The sequence below is a fragment of the Phaethon aethereus genome (assembly GCF_964289735.1).
Source record: "Phaethon aethereus genome assembly, chromosome: 17".
Taxonomy (NCBI): Eukaryota; Metazoa; Chordata; class Aves; order Phaethontiformes; family Phaethontidae; genus Phaethon; species Phaethon aethereus.
Genome location: NC_138593.1, coordinates 9387465 through 9408413, shown reverse-complemented (window position 1 = coordinate 9408413; position 20949 = coordinate 9387465). Strand labels below are relative to the sequence as shown.

Here is a 20949-nt window from a genome sequence, read left to right as displayed (position 1 = left end):
AAAGGGAGAAGTCACTGAGGGGAATTGCAGGGCCCCGGGGGCAGGCTGAGAGGAGCATAACATCTCTTCTGGTTCTGAAAAACGTTGTGTGTGCTCAGAGAGGAAGCAGCAACCACAAGAAAAGGGTAGTTGCCGAACTCAAATTGCCAAGAATTAAGCAATCTTTCAAAGCATGAAACCTCTTGTTGAGCAAGAGAACTGTTTTCCCTCCTGAGGCAGGTGTGACCAGTAAAACAAGGTGGCAGAGTTCTCCTGCAGTTCAGCTGCTAGACAGGGACAATACTTCCTTAGCTCTCTCCACACAGGGTGTCCCCCATTTTCCTCCCTTCCCTCCTGCTGCTACTGTTTTCAGAAGCTGCTTCGACGCTTGTATGCCACACACTGCTGTTTTTATCTTCATTGTCTGCCCTCTGCTTTTGTGCTGGCTAGGACTAGTGCAGGCACTGCTGGCACATCTTGCCCCTTTTTGGGGCAGGTGGGTACATGGTTACGCCAAGCAGCATGTACATAAAAATGAATATATGAAAAAGGAGTTTAGGTAAAGATTGCTCTGCGCAGCATGATCTCTGCAGGACCCTGATATAGAAAGAAAGAGGGCCTGGTACCTGTTCATTTTGGGATCCTGGCTTATTAGTAGCAGATTCTTTTTGGCTTTGTAGAGGGCAGACCAAGAGATGTGGGAATGGCTTAATCAACCCGTCCTCTGCTGCACTGCCATACAGAGCAGTAAGTCATGCAGTTGTGCTGTCTGCTGGGAACAAGTTCTCTGTGCCCACAGGGAAGTGGCCTGTGAGTGGGTGTATGACAGAGTTTGATAGCAAAACTGAAGTGGGAGGGCTGCTGTGCCTCCCAGGTGTGTACTTTGCACAGAAAGGAGGTACTGGGTTGCTCTGAGGAGGGTGAATTCAGACTGTGTCTGTCCCAACCAACTGGCTGGCTGTTCAGTCCCTATGTGCTCAGGAGAGCAAAGTCCCTCTGGAGTCCTTTGCTCTGTAGCTGTTCCTGCAAGCCAGCACATAACTGGAAACAGATGGCATCATCTCAGCGGTTAGTAGGAACCTCTCACTGCTGCAAAACTACTGATGAAGTTTGGGGCTGGACAGAAGCACACACAGGCTGCTGCGCTGATGGGGCCTGCTGGCTCGAGGCTCTGTGCTGGCGTGCCTGTTATGTCCTCTCTGTCGCAGAGCATGGCGATTGCTGAGCCAACCTCCCAGACTGGTGAGCTGCGGTGTTTCCTGTAGCACCCTCAGACAGGGTGTTCATCTGGGTATCACAGAGCCATCAGGACCTGTCAGCGTCCATTAGTCATGGTAAATAATCCATATGGGCATCCTTACTGTGAGTTACAGACCTTGCCTACCACACACGCATTGTGGAAGGGCATGGGTAGCTCACTGGTATCCAGCACAATCTCTTCTAAGACTCTGAGCCAGATACTTCTCCATCCAAGAGGGTCTTTTGCTGTGTTTCGCTACAAACTCAAACTAACTATTCTCATTTTTTCGCCACTGGTCAGCAGCTCTGATAAGGAGAAGCAACACTCAGCAGTTACTGACTATTACTCTTAAGCTTGGAAGAATCTTTGTTTACATTCCCTCTGACAGCACAGTTTGATTTAGATATTCAATGACTCAAAGTTTTCTCCCATCATCACAGCATTTAACAAAATGTGAATCTCCAGTCACACTGCAGGTGAGTTGTGCAGCAGAGGTGTAACCAGGCTTGGTGTTTGCTGGAGCAAGTAGATGTGGGAGAAGGGGAGAGAAGGGTGTTGGAGAGCATCTCTCGCTTATCTTTTTGATTGTTCTGATGGCATCCTCCCCAGCTACGTCCTCGGTGTCTGCACTGGCAGGACACAAGGAGCCAGTGTGAATGCTGGATGGCTGCACAGCCACAGGGAACTGGGAGACAATCCTGGTCCCGAGCCTTCTTCCATCGGCCTGAGCTGCACAAGCCTTGGGCTCTAAAAATATTTGGCAGTCTTTGATGCGTAGGACTAGCACAGCCATTTGCTGCTTTGCAGCCTGCACCTTTTCTTTGTCTTTCATGCAGCAAACTGCCAGGCTTTGTATCTGCCTGGCTGGTCCCACAGCCGTGTCGGTGGCCCACAACACAGCTGTGCTGGGCACCTCTTCGGGTCAGCTGGGGCTGTGACGCCCTTTAGGAACACTGTGCCATGCTGCTGCCGTACAGCAGCGGCGCTGATCCGGCGTGGTGACTGGTGCGCGCGGTGTGCCAGGCCCCGGGAAGCCTGGCCAGGCTGCAAATGGTGGAAGAGGCACCAATTGCTCAATGGCTGCAAGGTCTCAGGCCTCATTGCCTGCAAGCCTGCCAGCGGCACAGCTGGGTACCACTCCATCCAGTGCTTGGTGGGCATCCAGCAATGGGCTGGCACGGATCCAGGGGGAAAGAGTCAGCAGCAAGCTCCTGAAATCTTCCGAAAGTCTTTTCAAAGCATCCTCCATGGGGCAAGCAGCAGTTTGATTTTGCAGCCAGGTGGAGAGTAGAAACTTCCCAGCCCAGGCAGCGATGAGGAGCTGCTGGAAGTCTCGATGGTTTGCATCAGAGAGCTGTGAGACCTGCAGTGCTCTGCACAGCCTAAGGACATTGCCCATGGAGAACACAGTATGTTACAGTTTATGAGAGGCCAGAATTGACAGATCATCTCTGAAAACCTCAGTCTATACATCTCCGGTGAGCGGGCATCTGTGGGGGAGCCATAAATCCCAGCAGGATAACTCCTTCTCTGCTGTCCTCTGTCAGGTGGAGGTGATGTGTCTGTATCTCTCTGCAGGTCCTGGGAATGCTTTTGCAACTGTCAAGGCTTCAGGTACCAGTACTGCTTCCCAGAAAGCCACTGCTTAGTGGCAGGGAAGAAGGACAGCCATCTTGTATGCTCAGTGAGGATCTCTGTGGATACTTCATCTGGGCACACACTCCTTCCCTTCTCTGGGAGCTGTGACAGCTCTGTGTTGATTTACCCCAATTTCATCATTGCTTCATCTCTTCCTCAGGTTTCCTGCAGGAGAGTGTTATGTTCTTTCCCTGAGAGCATCTCCCACCACTGCTGATAATCAGGCGTGCTTTTTTAGGCCCTATCTGTAAGGAGTATTTTGCACCACTGCTCATAAATTGATGTGTGCAGCAACACCAGTGCAGCTGGTTGCTTATTCCTGCTGATTAGCTAATTGTTTCCAATTGTCAACAGCATCACACCAATTTTAATCACAGGCATTTTCTGTGTCACTCAGGGAGAAAGGACAGGGTGCAGGTGTGGGAGACAAAACCATGTTTGCCAGACTGAAAAGGACAAATGCTTCTGCAACCAAGTACTGAAATTGTTGTGTGGTTCACTCTGCTGTTTATATTGAACCAAGAGCAACATCCAGGGGAGAAAGGGAGCAGAACTTCCCTCTGACTAATGCTGCTGGATTGTGCAGGGCTGCGGGGGAACTGCCAGCCAGAGAAACCATCAGGAGGAAAAAGGAAATGGAAGGGGAATCTAATTATCCATCTGCAAAGACAGACACTAGTCCCAGCGCAGGGCCCAGCCCTGGGCAGGCTGATGTGGGCAGCGAGGTTTGTGCAGACTGGTCATATAGGGGGGCTGGGATGACGGGCTCCCGGGGATCCCCTCTGGGATGGCAGATGGTCGCGCACATGTCACGGGGAGCCAGGTGAGACTGGAAGCCACATTGCTGCGTTTGCCGGGGACACTGCCCTGTTGCCAGGCTCTGAGGGGCAGCACTTCGCAGCTGGGTATGGCTGTGTCGCAGCTCAGCAGAGGTGGAGTGTGGGTAGAGCTGTGCAGGTGCCAAGGGAGGAGGCTAAATGCCTGGCACCCTCTCAGCAGGCTCCTCTTGGTCAGGTGGGCTGGTGGTGCAAGTCCAGGGGTGAGGGAGGGAAGGTGGAGGTCCCTGTGCACCTCCGCCTTCTCAACAAGCACGCACATGGACCCTGCTTTGTGTTAGTGCAGAGCGGCTGCGCGGGGGCAGCTGACAGCAGGGCGAGGGGGTGAGAGGCTGGAGCCTGAGGGTCTGAGCGCTGGATGGAGACCTGCAGGAGACCCTCTGGGAAGGAAGAGATGCCCCTCCCTCCTTGTCATGAAAAGCAGTAGTCTGTCTGTCCTTGAAGGGTGTAGTCTGCAGAGCTTTTTGGGGTTATTCCTCACACAGGCTGGGGCTGGCTTTCCTCTCCTTGGGCACCTCCCAGGACTGAAGGTTGCTTTAGAGAGCTGCCTTTTTTCCCCTTAACTAATGGAATTAAAAATGATCTGGTGAGCTAAGAGTGGGCTCATTCCTCTCTCTTGTGGCCATCAGCTACTCCGAAAGTTACGTTAACTGTAGCTGGGAGACCCAGACAGAGGTTGGGAGCTATCCGGAGACAGTGGGCTTGTGTTTTCCCAATATTGTTTTCAGGAGCCTGCTGGCAGGACAGCAGGGTTAAGAAAAACCTCTTTGCACAGCTGGGAGTATCAATGAGATGGGCATATTGGGAATGAATCAGGAGCATCCCTGCTTGGGTGGAGCATCCCTTTTCCACCCTTATTTGTCCGCTGCCTTGCTCCCCTGCTCGATGCGCTGTTTGCAGGTGTGGTGCCCCAGCCTGGAGTGTCTTCCCTCGGACTAGCCCCCGCTGGAGCAGGCATGAGTGTCTCAAGATGCTCAGAGGCCATGATGTCCTCTCCAGTTCAGGATTCATCCTCTTTGGTAGACAGGCCTGATCCTGCATCCCTTACTCACGTGAGCAGTCGTCTCTATTTCAGTGGGACTACTCGGTGAGTAAGGATCGCAGGATTGGGACCACTACCTGTAACTTTAAAGTGGACCTTCAGTAGGATCGTGTCCCAAACCTTTTGCTCTTCAGGTATGTTAACAAGATACCAAGATATCAAGAGCTTCCAAAACTGCTGATGCTCTTGTCATTTGGATGGAGAACCTGAGCGCTGGAGAAGCAGTGCCCTTCCATTTCCGAGGATAAATCACCATTGTTTTCCACTCTCTCCCTCCAAACGGCTCTGCGCCCAGCCAACTTCCGTGCCATGGAGCAATGCGTAGCTGTTTGTCTCCCAAGCATTCCTGTTCCCAGCTTCCTGGGACTGGCAGGGCTCTGCTCTGCCTCTCTCTGGTTTTCCCAGCTGTGGCTGTGAGATGACAGGGAATCTGTTTAAGCCTGCTTTGTGCTGCAGAGCTGGAGGATGAAGCAGAGGGAAAGATGAGCAGTGGCACTGCTGAGACCTTCCTGTGCCGGCCTGGTTTCTTCTCTTGTCTGAACAGACTAAATTTGGAAACCTCTGTCCTTCACTAAGGTTTTGAATGCGTTTGCAACTGGAGGTGCCAGTGCCTGCGAGCCTGTGTGAGGCGGCAGCAACGAGGGTAGCAGGTTTGAGCTGCAAATTGCTTTCTGTCTGGCCCTGGATGGGGGCAGCTGCTGTGGGAGCTCCCTGTTCAGACTATGAGCCCCGTCCCCCGCAGGACCCACTTTTCTGTGGGCTGGCTTCTCCCTCGCGTGGGAACATGTTGGTAGCGCACCAGGGAAGGTCTGGTTGCAAGTGGCTCCTTCTGTGCTTCTGCTGAGAAGAGAGCAACCGAGCAGTCTGTGGAGGAGTTCCAGCCAGCTCCACATCTGCCCAATTTATGTCATTTTTCAGATTCTGGTAAATGATGAACAGAGGAGCTGGGTGTGACACGAGCTGTGAACTTGCTCCAGAGGGAGTCGCAAATTTAAACAAGTGGGAGGCAATTTATGGTCGTTGGTCCTATTTCAGAGCTGGAAGTGGAGGCATCGTGTGAGTCAGTGCCTCTTGGGAAGCCTGAGGTACTTCGAGTGGAAGCAGGGAACAGAAATACCTTTAAAATGGAATTTTATAGATTTCTGGAGGGATTATGTGACAAAGCAGCAGTGATCCTTGAACGGAAATTAAAGCTTGACCTGTGGGGTAGGTAAAAGAAAAGACAGGAGATCTGGTTGCGATGTTGATTGTGCTCGTGGCACTGGATGTACAGGAGGTTAATCCTGTGCTTTGGGGTTTCTGCAGTGCTAGTATGGTTTCTTGCTTTTCCCTGAGCATTGAAGGATGAAGCCTAGCTAAAGCGTCAGGGCTCTGATACTCCAGTAACCACTTAACTAGAGCCTTGCTTGCAAGTTCAAGGTTAAATTAATCATCACAGTTTAGATCAGCAAGGCATTTTCTCTTGGATCAGATCAGCAGGAACCTGCGGGTGAGTGTGCAGCTCTGCTGGTAATAGAGCAGCGGAGTCCAAACCTTGTGACACCCATGAGACTCGCCTCTTTGGACTTAACACCAGCTTTCCATGCAATGGAAGAGGAGGCCGCAGGAAGAGAAGGTGGGAACTGAGCCGCGGAGGTTCCCAGCTGCACACATGCAGGGAAGGCATCTGCACCTCCTCAGCCTCCATTGCCCTGGTCCAAGCTGGGAATGGGCCTCCTGCCCCATGCCAGGTTTGCTGTCTGCTGCTGCTCCCGTTCAACTTCAACAAACAGCTTCTCTGGAACTGCCCCTCCTGTCCTGGTAGAAAACAGCCAGGAACCAAATTTCCCTTCTGTGGGGAATTCTGAAAATAGCTTTGTCTGCTTCAGAGGAAAAAAACATAAATGCTGTCATGACGTGACTGCACTGACCTTCCCAAGGCATGGATACACCGAGTTCTACCAGTCCTCTGCGCAGGCCAGGCTGGCCGAGTGCATCCCTGACGGGACTCTGTTGCCTGGCTCTGTGCTGCTCAAGAGTGTCTGTCTGGACCAGGCTGAAGATTTTCCTTCCATGACACACTCCTGGTTGCTCACCAAGGATGGAGCCTGAGCACTGCAGACCTTGGGCTATAGCATCTCTGCCAGAAACCCTCTCTCCCGCGGGTGGGGAACCTCTCCTGCGAGCTGGCTGGGGCCCTGCCTCCCTGCACCGTGCTGCTTCCCCTTGCTCCCCCTCCCCTGGGTGCTCTGGTTGATATGGGGGGAGAACTTTTCACACCTGGACCTCTGGATCTAGTTCATGTTTGTGTTATCTTTGCTGCTCATAGCTGAGCCTTTTGGCAAAGCCCGTGCAAATGGCTGAGCATGGAGGCTGCTGAGAAGAAAGCTCCCCTTTGATGGGAGCTGGGGGCTGCCGGGAGGAAGGAGTGTGGGGCTGTGGTTGTTGTGGCTGGAGCCTGGCCAGGATGGTGTAAATTTAGCCAAGGACAGAATTTCCTCTCCCTGCCTCCATCCCCCTCTCTGATCTGTGCTGGTCTCTCCACGCTCATCCTGGCGTCATGTCTGCTCCTTTGCTTGTTGCGTTCGCAGCTGCCTCTAACCCAGCGCGCTGAGCTCTGTGTGGCTGATCTGTGCCCATCGCCACTGCCAGGTCCTGGGCGCTGGGTGTTTTTCTTAAATGGGTGTATCACTTCCAGCTCCAATGACTGTGCGATAGCACAGCCCCGTGTCTGCCTTCAATTAGCGCTGTTGGTGAAGCACGGCTCCTTGTTCTTTGTTCCCTGGGCCGGCAGCGTGGAATGCAGCATGGACATTTGCTGATGTGCTGCTCCCGGGGAGCATTTCTATATGCCAGCCAGCTGCCACTGCTGAATTTTGCCTTAGTTTACATCAAAAAACATGAAACAATGAGTTCTGTCTCTTCTTCTCAGAGCCCATCTTCAGCACTGCAGGCTAGAAATCCCCTCCTAACAAAGGGAGAAGTAGGACATTGCTCCATCGCTGCTAGCGCACAGCTGCAGCTCTACCCACGTGTACTGCATCCCCTGCCCAGAGCAGATCTTGAGGCTGCGCTTGCCCGGAGCTGGCTTCGAGCCGAAGGAGAGGGGCGTGGCAGAAGGGTGGGTGCGCAGTTCGGCTCTGTCCTGGCCCTGCTAGTGAGCAAGTGCTCAACACAGCAGCAACGCGGAGAGGTTGGGTTGTGCCAGACAGCACTGATTATTTTTTGTCTTTCTCTTTTGCTGTCATAATTTGACAAAGAATGGCTTGTTTATGAGGTGGGATGGGCTTGATCAACCCCAAGCCTGCATTTCCCTTGCTGAGTTCTCAGCAGGTTTGGGCCGGGCAGAGCTCTGCTCTGATATTTAGAAACCTGGATTCGGCTGCCAGCTTCACCCCTGAGCTGCTGCTCCTAACACCTGCCTGGAGAGGAGGTTAGAGATGCGCGTGGCCCACAAGCCAGTGGAAGAAAACACTTTGGTTTTGCTCTAGATCTTGAAAGGGCAAAGATGTGCATTTCGTTGCTGAGCTCTGCTGCACAGCGCGTGAGATGTCCTGTGTGCTATTTTTCCTCTCTTAAGGATATCGTACATCAGATTGGATGTAGACCAATGTTGGAGGAGCAGGCCAGGGTTTACACTGGGCATTTCCAGGGACTGCATGGAAAGGGAGAGGTGCAATCAGAAAGGACGGGCAAAATAAGGTTTGGCTTGTCTGTCTTTGGGAAGTTTGCACATGGACCAACCTAAGCCAGTGGCTCTGGGTATGTCATGCAGGACATCTGAGGGACACAAGCCTGTCCTCTCCTTGGCCCGTCATTTCTGGTTTGGTGACTCTAGGTAGCAGAGGAGCCAAGATGAGCATTTCTAGGAGAGGCAGAGGAAGCTGAATCTGGGACACTCCTTCAGCATTTTGAAAGCCATAGTGTTGGCCACACAGTCTTAAGATGCTCTCTGTATCCAAGACCTACCCTTCTGGGTTTCTTTTCCTAATTTGCTCTCTGTGTTCCCAGGCGTGGCCTCCTGGCTGCTGTTCCTCCCTGGCTGCCAGTCCTGAGAGTGAGTGTGATGTGATGCACTCAGGAGACAGTAGTCCCTTGTTCCTCTCTGCACTGTCAGCACAGCTCCTGGGGCCATAAACAACACTGTGGTTTTGTCGCAACCAAATCCTTGTTGACTTCATTTGTGATCCCAGCTCAGAAGAATGCTCTGATTTGGTGCAGTGGGCTCGTGGGGACACAGCATGTCTCCATGTGCCCATGGAGGATGCTTGTGGTTGGTGGCCATGCGGTCTGTGGTCCTCAGACTAAGGGTTTACCAAGCCAAGAGGATTCATGGGGTTGGAGAGGGTTTGCTTGCGGCCATTGTGGTTTATGGTGTGGAAGGACTGGTGAAACCTCTGTGTTAGCCAAGAAAGTTTGGAAGTGTCTTTGGTTTACCCAGTGCAGACAGTGTGGTACCTTCATTGCCCCTCAGTCATGCACAAGCTGCAGACCCACTTGGTGGAGCCCTCTAGTCAGGAAAGCAGGGATTAGGTATTGTGAAGCTAGGAGAAAAAAGTGCCATGAGTGTGGCATGACCTACCACTGGGCTGGGAGGACATTGTAGAGTTGTTGGCTCCTTGAGGAGTGGAGCAATGCTGCAAAGCAGGGGCAGAACTGATGGACAGGGACATGTTCTGAGAGGTGGCAATTGCTGCCATACCTGCATCTCAGTCCAGGCCTTCCACTTGACTGTTACACTCAGGAATGATTGGGAACAAAACTCAGTGGGTGTAATTTAAGGGTGCCGCTGGCTGGGCAGGATGGCTTGGAAAACGGCTTCATGCATGCAGATGATAGCTGCTGTACGGTGGGAGTTTTCCTTCTCTGGGAAGGTTTCCCAGTTCTCTCTTTATCTTTCTCAGTCTTTAGGACCTTGTGCCTGCAACTTCTGAGGTCACCTTCCCTCAGCATGCAGGTTGGCAGCATAGGTAAAACACTGGGGTTTTTTCCTTCTTTCCTTTTTTCCAGCATGTGGTATGTGTAAAAGCTGGGTTTTGAAGACTTTTCCACTCTTACAGCATCCCCCAGACTTCAGGCCACTGAAGATCTTGCAGTAACTTGGCACCTTACAGCAGAACCTGGTGTCAGCCATGCTTGAGGTGCGTCGTGGAGACCCTGGCCTGTGGCACAAGGGTGACCAGTACAGGCCCTGCTGATCTGGAGCTGCTGCCAGAGACCTGCAGTTCCCGGAGAAGCAGCAGGAGCTCTGGCTGGGGGCGAGGCCGGAGCGTGGCAGCAGCCTGTGTCCTTCCCCGTTCGCGAGCAGAAAGCTGCTCAGAACCCGTGTGGCAAGTGGCAGGTTCCTCCAGCAACACCAGTGTTGCCATCTCGTGTGACTTAATGATGATTATAGGTGCTGTGATATTAACACACACACACCCCCCACCCCCCCCCCCCGCAAGTTTCTGGAATCATGTGGTTATATGAGATTATCAGCTTTTGTCTGTTTCAAATAAATTCCTTTCTGGTTTCTATGGCTGCATAGAAAAGCTGGAAAGCAGGTCTTATATGTAGGTTCAGAACCCAAATTTGAGTTTTGAGTGATTTTACTGTGCATGCTAGGCCGTTGCTGGGCTGGGTACTTGTGCTTAACAAATACACAGGTACTTCTTTATTTTGAAATGTCTTCAAAGCTTAAATGGTTGCTGTAAGGCTCAGAATACATTAGCTGCTATTACAAGTGGATTTAGAGATGAGGCTGCAATATAGCCTGGACTAGACAACAGATGGACCTGCACCACGTGGAGGCAGATCCATGTCAACCAGAACTAGAATCTGGGGGTTAAGTTTGGACTAGTTTTTTGGGAGCTTTCTGGACCCTATAATCTTTCGTACACACAACCAGAAGCAGCACGTTTTCATCAAGAGCAGGTTTTCTTGCAGCAAACCTTTGTCTCGGCTGCATCAGTCAGGATATCTTAAGAAATCCTCCAGCTGAGTAAGCCCATCTGACAAAAGGAGTCAGCCTCATGGCTGGGACAGCATCCGGTACGTGCACAGCCTCTCCGCGGGACACTGGCAGAGCGAGAGACATTGCCTCTGGCCTGCAGCCGCGGTGGCTTTTGTCCCGTCCTTGCTGGCAGGCTCCTCCCGCAGCACAGGCGGAGGCAGGAAATCCCAGGCAGCTGCCCTGGGAGCCCACTCGCCTGGCCTCGCCTCACCGCCTCGCCTCGCCAGGCCGCCGCGCCGAGGCGAGCCGAGCCGAGCCGAGCCAGCCCTGCGTGTGTGTGCGTGCGTAGGCGGGGGGGCTGCTGCATGGATTTAGCGAAGGCTGGGAGGGAACACATGGGTTGGGTTTTTTTTTCCTGGCCCGCAGTGGCTGTCCCTCCTGCCGGCCGCGGTTATGGATTCAATCATTATTCAGGAGCGGTTAGTGGAGCGACTGCTTTCTCCCCGGACGCAGGCACAGCGAAGCCACCCGGCCAAGCTGAAGGTACGGGGATGTATTTATAGCACTGTGTGAGCCAGGGAGCTGCAGGGACGGGAGGGGGGAGGATGGTGCCCGAGCAGACGTGTGCAGCACAAGATGAGACGTCTGAGGAGCAGAGGAGCGGAAAGACACTGGTAAGAGGGAGATGGCAGGGACAGAAACGAGGGGAGCAGCCCCTGCGGGAGCAGGGTGGAGGGGCGCGATGGGCAGCTGGGAGATGCTCTACATATTATTGTGTGGTTATTTGATGCAGCGATTCCCTCTCTGAATGGCGTGCGTGCATCTGGGGGTGGCTCAGGGCAGGAGTTAGCGCTCTGTGTGTGCCCAAATGCAGTCTGGTTTGTGTTGTGTTAACGCTGTGCTTTGCTAGCTGGTTTTCTTTCTGCTGCAGCAGATGCTGGTGGGCGAGGGGTTTTGCTGATACTCCCATGCTCAGCCCCAGGACCAAGGCAACAGATGTGCATGGGAGATTGTCCAAGGGCTGTTTGTGTTATGATTCTATGCAGCTTTCCGGCAATGAAAGGAAGCAAAGGGTCTGCCTCTTCTCTGGGACTGGGCTGTGCTGATTCGTGCAGATGCGGATGTGGCGGCCGTGCCTGGCCAGAGGGGAATGGCTGGAGGAAGTGCTTGCCCGGGAGGGAGCTGGACAGCTAGTGCTGGAGGCTGTAACACCACGAGAGCCCCCCTGAAGAAGCGGAGGCAGGGACACCAGGATCCCAGCACACACTCCATCATTTCTGGGGTTTGCTCCAGACCTGGGGTAGAGGCTGTTCTTCACATCTTCTGTGGTCCTACAGTATTTAATTTTAGCTCTTTTGAATATACCCAGCAAGGCCCCATTTATCCCCAGGCTGAATGAAGTCACATGAGATCTGGATTGCTTTAAACAGCACGTCCACCAGGGAGGAGAGGAGGGAATCGGCAATGGCAGGAGTGATGGAGGCTGTGCTGTGTAACCTGTCTTGGAGGTACAGACAACCCCACGGACACCTCGGTACCGGGAGGGAGCCTTGGCCCCCTCGTCTGGGTGGTGGAGGATGTGGGGACATGGGGTGTTGCTGTGATGTCCGGTGAACCAGCGAGCATGTGCCGAGAGAGAGTACAGACATGTTTTACTTGGCCTGGGGTGCTTTGCTTTGTAATGGGGCCCCAGAGGCTGGCCATATCTCGCGGTGGCCTGTCCTGCGGTGTGTGGGGCATATTCCCAGGCGTGTGGGAGTGGGACACCAGTGGAAGCAAAGGAAGCACGTGGAGGAGGCGGTGGAGAGAGGGTCTTGTCGTGCCAGAGTGCCGCTAGCTCGGATGGCTGGGGCCCTTTCCCAACAGCTGGGGCTGGCGAGGGAAGTGTGGTTCAGCGACCGGCTGTCCTGGCCTGTGTCACTTTGGTGAGAGCTGGCTCATGAGGGTCAGGAGCATGCGGAGGGTGCTGTCATGCCTCCGGGAACTCCCTCAGTCCAAGTCTCTCATCTAATTAATGGATTTTAGCTTTTCACAACCCAGAAAGCCACCAGCCTTCTTCGATAGCCCTTGCAGCCCTCTAGACCTTCTTTGGCACTCCATCCCATGTGTAGTTTCTCTGCAGATAGCATCCATGCTGGTCCTAACAAAGATGGTGAGTGGTGTAGAGCTTTGAGCAAGGCAGACACCAGGCTCAGGAGGCTACTTGAGCTCCTTAAGTGTGATGTTGACACACTAGTGTTGGCACACTAGCAGAGACAGTGGCACGTGCCTGTCCCGGTGCCCAAATGTGGCTGGGATGGGGGCACACATTGGGTGTCTCAAAGCCAAGAGGAACTGTGGGTCGAGACTGGCCATGGTGCAGGGACCATGCTGTTCCTGAGAGAAGGCTGTTAGAAGGAGGGGATCCCTCCCCACAATTCCCCCTGTATCTTTTGCCTTCACCCTGGGCAGACAGGCTGGCTACCAGCTCCCGGCAGGGCTCTGCAAGTGCGTCCATGGCTGGTCAGAGGGAGGCATGGCTGGGGACAGAGCTTTTCCCCTTGAGGCTCTGGCTGCCTCCCTCTGTGAGGGAAGCTCTTCTCTTGGTATTGCGCTCAGCACTGACCTTCCTTACTGCGGGAAATGACCGCATGAGTCACGGGTAAAGGGCAGTGTCCTGCACCAGCTGGGATTTGCTCATTTCAGATGTGATTCCACCAAGCTATGGGGACACAACCAGAGGTACAGTAAATCCATGCTTTCTTGGTTGGGCTGAAGAGAAACAAGAGATCAGATTCAGCCAGTTACATGTGGCTGAAGCAAGCAGAGTTGCAGCAGAGCTCAGGTCCCCAGTGTCTCCATCGTCAGCCCTTAGTCATCTAGGTTAAAAAGCAAAGAAAATAAGAGAAATGCACCCTGAGCCTCAGCTACAGTTTTGTTAGCACGTTACTAGTACTATTTCATATGTCAAGTCACTGGAGAGAGCAGGTGCTCGTTGTCTTTCCAAAGTCGGGTGAAGATGGGGGCAGCTCGCTCTCTGCTCTGACCCAAAACTTGTCTGTGTGAGAAGTGCAAGGGGAAGGATGTTGTATATCTGTGCTGCTCGCTGAGCAATGCTGGTCCTTGCTCTGTGAGGCACAGGCTGTTACGTGTGCACTTTGGTTGTGTTCATGACTCTGTTTCACCAGGAAGCAAGGCAGCCGGGGGGCAGCCCTGGCACTGAGGGACACAGACTGGAACCGGCCCTGCCTCTCTTGTTTTCTTGATCTTGCTATTATCACATTTCTCACCCTGCTTTGTGCACCTTGTATTTACCCTTTACTGAGACTTCTGGGTGGCAGTTCGCAGTGTCCCCCGGGCAGGCATGGCTTTGCTGTGTGTAGCTCGTCAGAGCTGCCATCACTTTTCAGCTTGGGGTCTCGCCACTGCTCACTGCACTGCTGCTTTGGGATGCCACTGCATTTTAGTTCAGCCGTTAGAGCTGCCAGTGGAGTGTTTTGGGAACTCTCTAATTCTCCCCACTTCTCTCTAATTTAATTTGCTCTGTCCCATCCTGCTTTTCTGGACTGTGGGGTGGTGAAACAGCATTGCTTCAGCAATGTTAGCAAGGGGTTGAGGTGAGGGAAACCAGAGCCCAAGGTCACTCTGTCATGTCAGGGCTAAAGTGACCAAGTCTAAGCTGCAAACCAAACCTAAATTTCTAGAAGGCACTGACCGTGCTAAGAACAGAGTCCTTGGGCCATGATGGCCATCAGCCATGTCTGTCACGTCTGAGTGGGCAGCTCCAGAGCAGCCATAAATTTGGGAGGAGGAGACTCTGTGTCCTCCCTGCTGTATGTCCCCAGCAGGACTTTGCAGTCTGCCTGGCTGAGGATGCCCAAGGATGCTCACACGTGTGGGCATGCAGCCAGGGGCTATAGAGCGCTGCTCGGGAGCCGCATTGCCCACTTGCAGTATGGAAATAGTGGGTCGAGACTGAGTCAGTATTGCCCTAAGCTCAACACGCTGGATTGTAACTTATGTTTCTTTGAGTGTGTGCCCCAGGAATGGAGATAGTTAAACTCAGGAACAGAAGTCTTCCTTGCTGTGCCTGGAGAACGAGTGTCAGAGAGCTGCTGGGTGAGGACAGCCATATACTTGAAGGCATCCATGGCTGGGTGGGAGCTGGGGCTGGTTTTGAGAAACTCCTGGCTCTGTGGATTTGCCCGTGATGTGAATCCCAGGGGTCTGTTTATTTTAAGTGATGTTGAAAAGCAGAGTCTATGATGTCTCTAGCTCAGGCATTTGTGAACGGCTCCTTCTCCTTGGGTCTAGCTTGGAAAGTATGTGAGAAGGGAGATGTTTGCCAGGGTCCGTGCCCATGCTCCCTCTGCTATGGGGCCTGGGGAGGGGAACACACTGCCGTGGGGGTGTGGGCTGTGAAGGCCCAGAGGTGCTCAAGTGGAGGCTGGTGGGATGGAGTGGCTGGGCTGAGTGGCCCATAGTTACCTGCAGCTGCCCGAGCTTTCAGCACCGGAGCATCTGCTGATCCCAGCCTGAGGGCAGTAGCTGGAGCAGCTCTGTGTATCCCGTAGACGAGCCATGTTTGCCTTTCAGGACGTGCCCTGCACGAGCAGGGTGTGTGCCCCTGGGACACAACACAGGCTGCATGTTTGTTCCTGGCTGTGGGATGGATGCCATGTGCTTGTGAAACACAGCATTGATCATGTCGCTCCTTGCATGCACTTAGTGTGCCTTGTACAGAGTGTCTGCTATGCTTGTGGGGTGGCTGTGGCTTTTGTGGCTTTTACAAGGCAAGAAAGCGCTTGGTGACAGCGGGCTGCATCTGGGAGGTGGTTAATCAGTAGGCAATGCTCAAATAATACCATATGTAATGCCCTCACCAAAAGCATCTCACCTGTGTTCTCAATACTTTCGCATCTTCTTGCTTCCCGTGCTCCTTGAACTTCCGTCTCTTCAGAAGTAACATTAGAGATTATTCAGGATTTCCTCTTACTCAGCCAGGAGTGACACAGCAAGAAATAATCCTGTCTCAGGTCAAACAGAAGCCAAGCCTCTGTGCCTTGCTCTAGACACGGCTCAGGACACCACAAGCCCTGGGGTGCTAATTACAGAGAGCTATCCATCACGTACAGCACGCATCTCTGGAAGGAAAGATGCAGAAATGGCTCTGAAAGACCTGGGGAGAAGTGACATTTGGTGACCCTGCTGTGAAGGGAGCCTGCAACTGCAGGAGAAGCAAAGAGTTAGGAAGGTTGTGTGTCAGTAGCAGCCCCAGATGTGCTCCCTGATGGGAACGGTGAGATGTGCCTTTTCCCTTCTGCTCTCCATGCTGGGAGGCTGCTATGAATTGCTGTGCTGGCTGGTGAGAGCAGCTGAGCAGGGCTATGGCTGGGAGGGGGTGGCCCTCTGTGCCCACCTGTGGGAAGGGCAGAAGTCCCAGAGCCTAGAGGATGTGCGTGCCCTGCCCTACACCACTGCCAGGACAGGGACCAATGTCTCCTCTAGCCCTTGGATTTGCCTTAGGGGCTTTTTGAGTCCAACTCCCTGTCGTTGTGTGAGGCTCGAGCAGGAGGGGTGGCACACCCTGACCTGCTCCCGTCCGCCTCTGCCCTGCAGGACCATGAGAAGCAGTACGTGGGCTTTGCCACTCTGCCGAACCAGGTCCACCGGAAATCCGTGAAGAAGGGTTTCGACTTCACCCTGATGGTTGCAGGTGAGACTGCCTGTGGATGGAGGTGGCTGGGCCGCATGGGGGGTGCCTGGAGGGGACCAGCTCTCCTCACTTCCCTTAGGTGCTCCCTTAGCGCCTGGATCCTCCCCTTGCTCTGTTCTGGTCCTGGTCTCAGACCTTGCTTTGCTCCCCAGACTGTGCTGCAGTTAGCCAGTTCCCTGAGGAGGAACGGACCATCCCTGACCACTCAGCCCTTTCAAGCGAGCACCAAGTGTATCTTCACCTCCAGCAGACTGGCTGGTCTGGGTGGTGAAGGCAGGGCCAGGCAGGGACCAAGGGAAAGGTAGGGGAGGGAGGATGGAGGAGCAGGGAGATGGTATTTGTGCAGGGATTGATAAATCTTGCAGCAAGAGTCTTCCCACTGCTGGAAAAATGTAATGCCCATTAACAACTTCTGACAGCTCATCTCTCACTTCCGCTGGCTCAGGATTCAAAGCCTTGTTCAGAGTTTCATTTATAAGTCAATTAGTGGGTCATGTTGCTTGCTTTTCCCTCCTCCCCTTTGCGATCTGTCAATTAGGAGAGTCGGGTCTGGGTAAATCCACGCTGGTGAATAGCCTGTTCCTGACAGACCTCTACAAAGACAGAAAGCTCCTCAATGCAGAGGGTAAGTTGGGGACAAAGGGGGCAAATGGGTCTTGTGCCTACAGATCTAGACTGTCCGAAGGACCAGTACTTTCGTTCCTTGCTTCAGCAGCAGCTACAGGCTTGGCTGGATTCCAGCCCTGTTTGTTGCTCTGCTCTCCTTTGCTGGCTGCAGAGGCACTAATATTTGAGCAAGAAGGTTTGGCTGTGGGGCTTTTCTGTCTTATGAAGGGAAAACGAGGCTACAGAGCAGCACTAGCCCTTTGGGTTGAGATGTTTGGATTTGTCTTTTGTTCTTGGGTGCTGGAGTGTGGTAGGGATTTCCTTTCCCAAATGAGCAGTCAAAATGTTCAGAGCAGCTGGGCTACAAACACTTCAGAGGTTTGTGTATCTTCTTTAGAGTCTGTCTGCCTGCTGCTGGCCTCCCATGCTACCCCTCCCTTGAGACTTCTTAGAGAATGATCAGAGTTTTTTGAAACCCATGTTGCTCCCTGTGCTTAGTGATAAGGAGGGAGCCGGCTTGTCCTGGGTGTGAGCGGGGATGCCCAGTGTTACTGCCTGGCTTTAATTCACGTGTTCCTGTTCAAAGAGAGAATCAACCAAACAGTGGAAATCGTCAAGCACACGGTGGACATTGAGGAGAAGGGTGTCAAGCTGAAGCTGACCATAGTGGACACACCAGGCTTTGGAGATGCTGTTAACAACACTGAATGGTGAGCAGGCCATCGCTGCCTTCTTCCTAGTCCTTGGCCATGTCTTTTTGCTGTAGGGGCTTCACAGGAAGGGGGTCTGGCAGCGGGAAGGGGATGATGCTGCCTCATAGTCCCTAGGAAACACTGTCCTGTTAAACACATGATTTCGTTTTGATTGAATTGCCCTTTCCAGCTGGAAGCCCATCACTGACTACATCGACCAGCAGTTTGAACAGTATTTCCGTGATGAGAGTGGCCTGAACCGGAAGAACATCCAGGACAACCGAGTGCATTGCTGCCTCTACTTCATCTCGCCCTTCGGGCACGGGTGAGAGCCCCCACCCCAGGGCCGGGGTATGACTCAGTCCAGAGGGGAGATCCTTGTGCCCCAGGATTGCCCTGTAGCGCCTTGTACATTGGCAGGGCTGTTGGCAGAGGAGAAGAGCCGTCCGGACGCTCTGCCTCGGCTGAGCATCACACCACCCCCTTCCCCCTCGCTGGCGTGACAGACTGCCTGTGATGAGGCAGAGCGGCTCTCCCTCAGGCCTTACAACCTGTTTTGTAAATCAAGAGAAATAATGCCATACAGACTTGTATCTTCCTATCTAGCGAAGCCTGACTAATGGGTAGGAAAAGGAGTTTTAAGCTGCCGTCCGTCCCTGCCCCTTGCTGGCTCGTGTGCCAGCCCAGCCTGGTGCAGCTGGAGGGCCTGTGTTGGCTGCCTGCAGTGCAGGGCAGCTGGAGGGAGGCCCCGGCTGTGGCCTGGGCAGTATATATCAGCACAAATCAGGCTGTGCTGATGCGCAATGTGTTTCTTGCTAACTTTCTTCCTCTCTAAAGGGAGAAATTTCATAAATTCAAGGGCGCGAATACCCAGCTTGTGCCTGTATGAGATATTCAGTAGCTAAAATCTGAGACAGCTTTCCTGAAAATACAGCCCTAGCTGAGCCTGTCCTACTGCTGTCCTTTTCCCTTCGTACTGTGTGAGTGGGAGAGGCTGGAGGGGGGAGCTGCCAGTGTGTCCTTGCTAACCATGTCCCTCCTCATCCCTGCTGCAGGCTGAGGCCTGTGGATGTTGAGTTCATGAAGGCTCTGCATGAGAAGGTCAACATTGTGCCCCTGATTGCCAAGGCCGACTGCCTGATCCCCTCTGAGATCCGGAAGCTAAAAGAGAGGGTGAGATGCTCTCTCTCTACAGGAGTATACCTGATCTGGTGGCAGGGGTGTGTTGGGGAGCGAAGGGACCAGTATACCCGATATATACATATGTATAAAAAAACAGTCCATGTGTGTGCATGTGTATATATATATAGAAACACACACACAACACTGCAAATCTAATTGCGGCAGTGCTCTGCTGTGAGAAGCAAAGTGGTGTCTGCAGAGAGGCTAGATCTAGAGGAAGCATCAATTCCTTTTGCCATCTGTCAGGCTATAGCAAACCCATGGTAGCACAAACAGGGAATAAACCCAGCATTTCTGGATTGTTCAGTGTTACTTACATTTGTTTTTGTCTTGTATGGACACAGATCCGTGAAGAGATTGACAAATTTGGCATTAAAGTGTACCAGTTTCCTGAGTGTGACTCTGATGAAGATGAGGAATTCAAGCAGCAAGACAGAGAGCTGAAGGTAAGGAACCTGCTTAGCTGGGGACTGGGAAGTCAGACTCATGGGTGTGTTGGTTGCTCCAGATGGAGCCAGAGCTGCCTTCTATATGCCAAAGGCCGGTGCTGCTGATATCCAGAAGACAGCCTACATTGGCTGATATGGTAAATGGCCTGGAGAAGGTACTGATGTCCTTGCTGGTGCCATGAAGTCAAGTGTGGCATGAAGATTTGACACTTCTGCTCTCCCACCAGGCATTCTTTCCTTGGTCTACCTCAGCCTGTATGTTTAAGACGGAGGCTGGGTTGTATGGCATTTGTAAGCACCTATTTCTGAGTGACACCATCAGCAAGGAGGAGCAATTTGTGGGTGATGAGACACCACTGTGACACATTAGTTGCATGGAGGAAGACAACATGATCATACAGGCCTGCCTGCAAACCCCAGCAACCCAGGCTGGACCCTCTCCTGGGCTGAGCCACCCCTGCATGTGCATGCAGTATGGCCTTGTTTCTCCTGTCAGAGAGGGGCAATGGGCTTTGATTCCTTTCTGAGCAGAGAGGAGCACAGCCTGTACCCCTCTGCCCGGACAAGCTCTTGGCCTACATTGTCCCACTCGCTTGGTGTCCAAGACTCTCTGCTCTGGCTTTCTTGTAGAGTTTCCCCTCAAAGAAGGGATGCAGGCACCTGCAGAGACACAGCTTCCCTCAAGACAGCTGAGAAGTTCAGCCTGGGAATCAGGCTATCTGCAGATCCCCATGCTTTAGGCTTTTCTCTGCAACTGGGTTGTGGTGTCCTGTGCTGTGGCACGTGTGGATGTCCCTGTGCCTTTCCTACCAGCACTTTTCTCCTCATGTTCATCTCCACCTAAGCTTGGCCCTTGGAAGAGACATTCCATGGGCAGCCCTGGGCTGAGCTGGGCTCAGCAATGCCTCTCATTCCAGGAGAGCGCTCCCTTTGCTGTCATCGGCAGTAACACTGTGGTGGAGGCGAAAGGCCAGCGAGTCCGTGGACGGCTCTATCCTTGGGGCATTGTGGAAGGTAAGAGTGGTGCCTGGGAGCTGGCACTGTGAGTGGGGTGTAGGCAGGGACTGGGGGAAGGACAGGGTGGGTATGTGCAACAGGTACAGCGGGGGGAGCTCACCTCTGCACAGCTGTGACTGACTGTGCCACCTTTGGCATATGGCAGGGACAAGGTAGGGTAGACACAGAGGCACTGGGTCCTGCTCAGGATGTCTGTTGCTGGGTGTGTAGCAGTCATCCTGCCTCTGAAGCCATGACAGAGTGAAGAAGAGAGGATCCAGTGTGAATGGAAGAATGTCTGGGCTTTAATGCACTAGGATATGGCTTATTAAGAGGAGAGGCTGGGCATTGCCAGTTTAGTTTCTGGGGAGAAGCCATTGCCCTCAACCAAACTGCATTATAAACCCTCCTGCATTATAAACTCTCCTTTTCTCCTACTGCTCCTGTATGCGCTGGATTTGCTGAGCTAGAGGCTGTGCTGATGCGCAATGTGTTTCTTGCTAACTTTCTTCCTCTCTAAAGGGAGAAATTTCATAAAATCTATAGGCAGAATAACCCCATAACGGCTTTTGTTTCTGACTCCCCCGTGCTGGCACGTTGCTCTAAGGTCTTTCAGCTTTAGATCCCCAAAGCCTGTGTGTGCACTCGTGGGCTGGTGCCAGCTGCTTGGGCTGCCCAGCTGC

At 53.0% G+C, this 20949-nt stretch overlaps 1 protein-coding gene across 5 annotated transcripts in view; it reads left to right on the top strand.

The window, feature by feature from the left end:
• The window catches only part of SEPTIN5 (septin 5), a gene marked incomplete at both ends in the record, with an annotated part of 44146 nt that overhangs the window by 19935 nt on the left and 3262 nt on the right, over positions 1-20949 (top strand). For 2 of the 5 annotated variants that reach the window (XM_082007865.1, XM_082007866.1), the window contains 7 exons: positions 16245-16341; positions 16880-16966; positions 17534-17657; positions 17830-17964; positions 18695-18812; positions 19166-19267; positions 20188-20284. In XM_082007865.1, the coding sequence (XP_081863991.1) occupies positions 16245-16341; positions 16880-16966; positions 17534-17657; positions 17830-17964; positions 18695-18812; positions 19166-19267; positions 20188-20284 (760 nt within the window). Of the gene's footprint in view, positions 1-11099; positions 11190-11251; positions 11321-16205; positions 16342-16879; positions 16967-17533; positions 17658-17829; positions 17965-18694; positions 18813-19165; positions 19268-20187; positions 20285-20949 lie in introns of those variants that run through there. The other 3 variants (XM_082007863.1, XM_082007862.1, XM_082007864.1) reach the window with 3 other exon arrangements.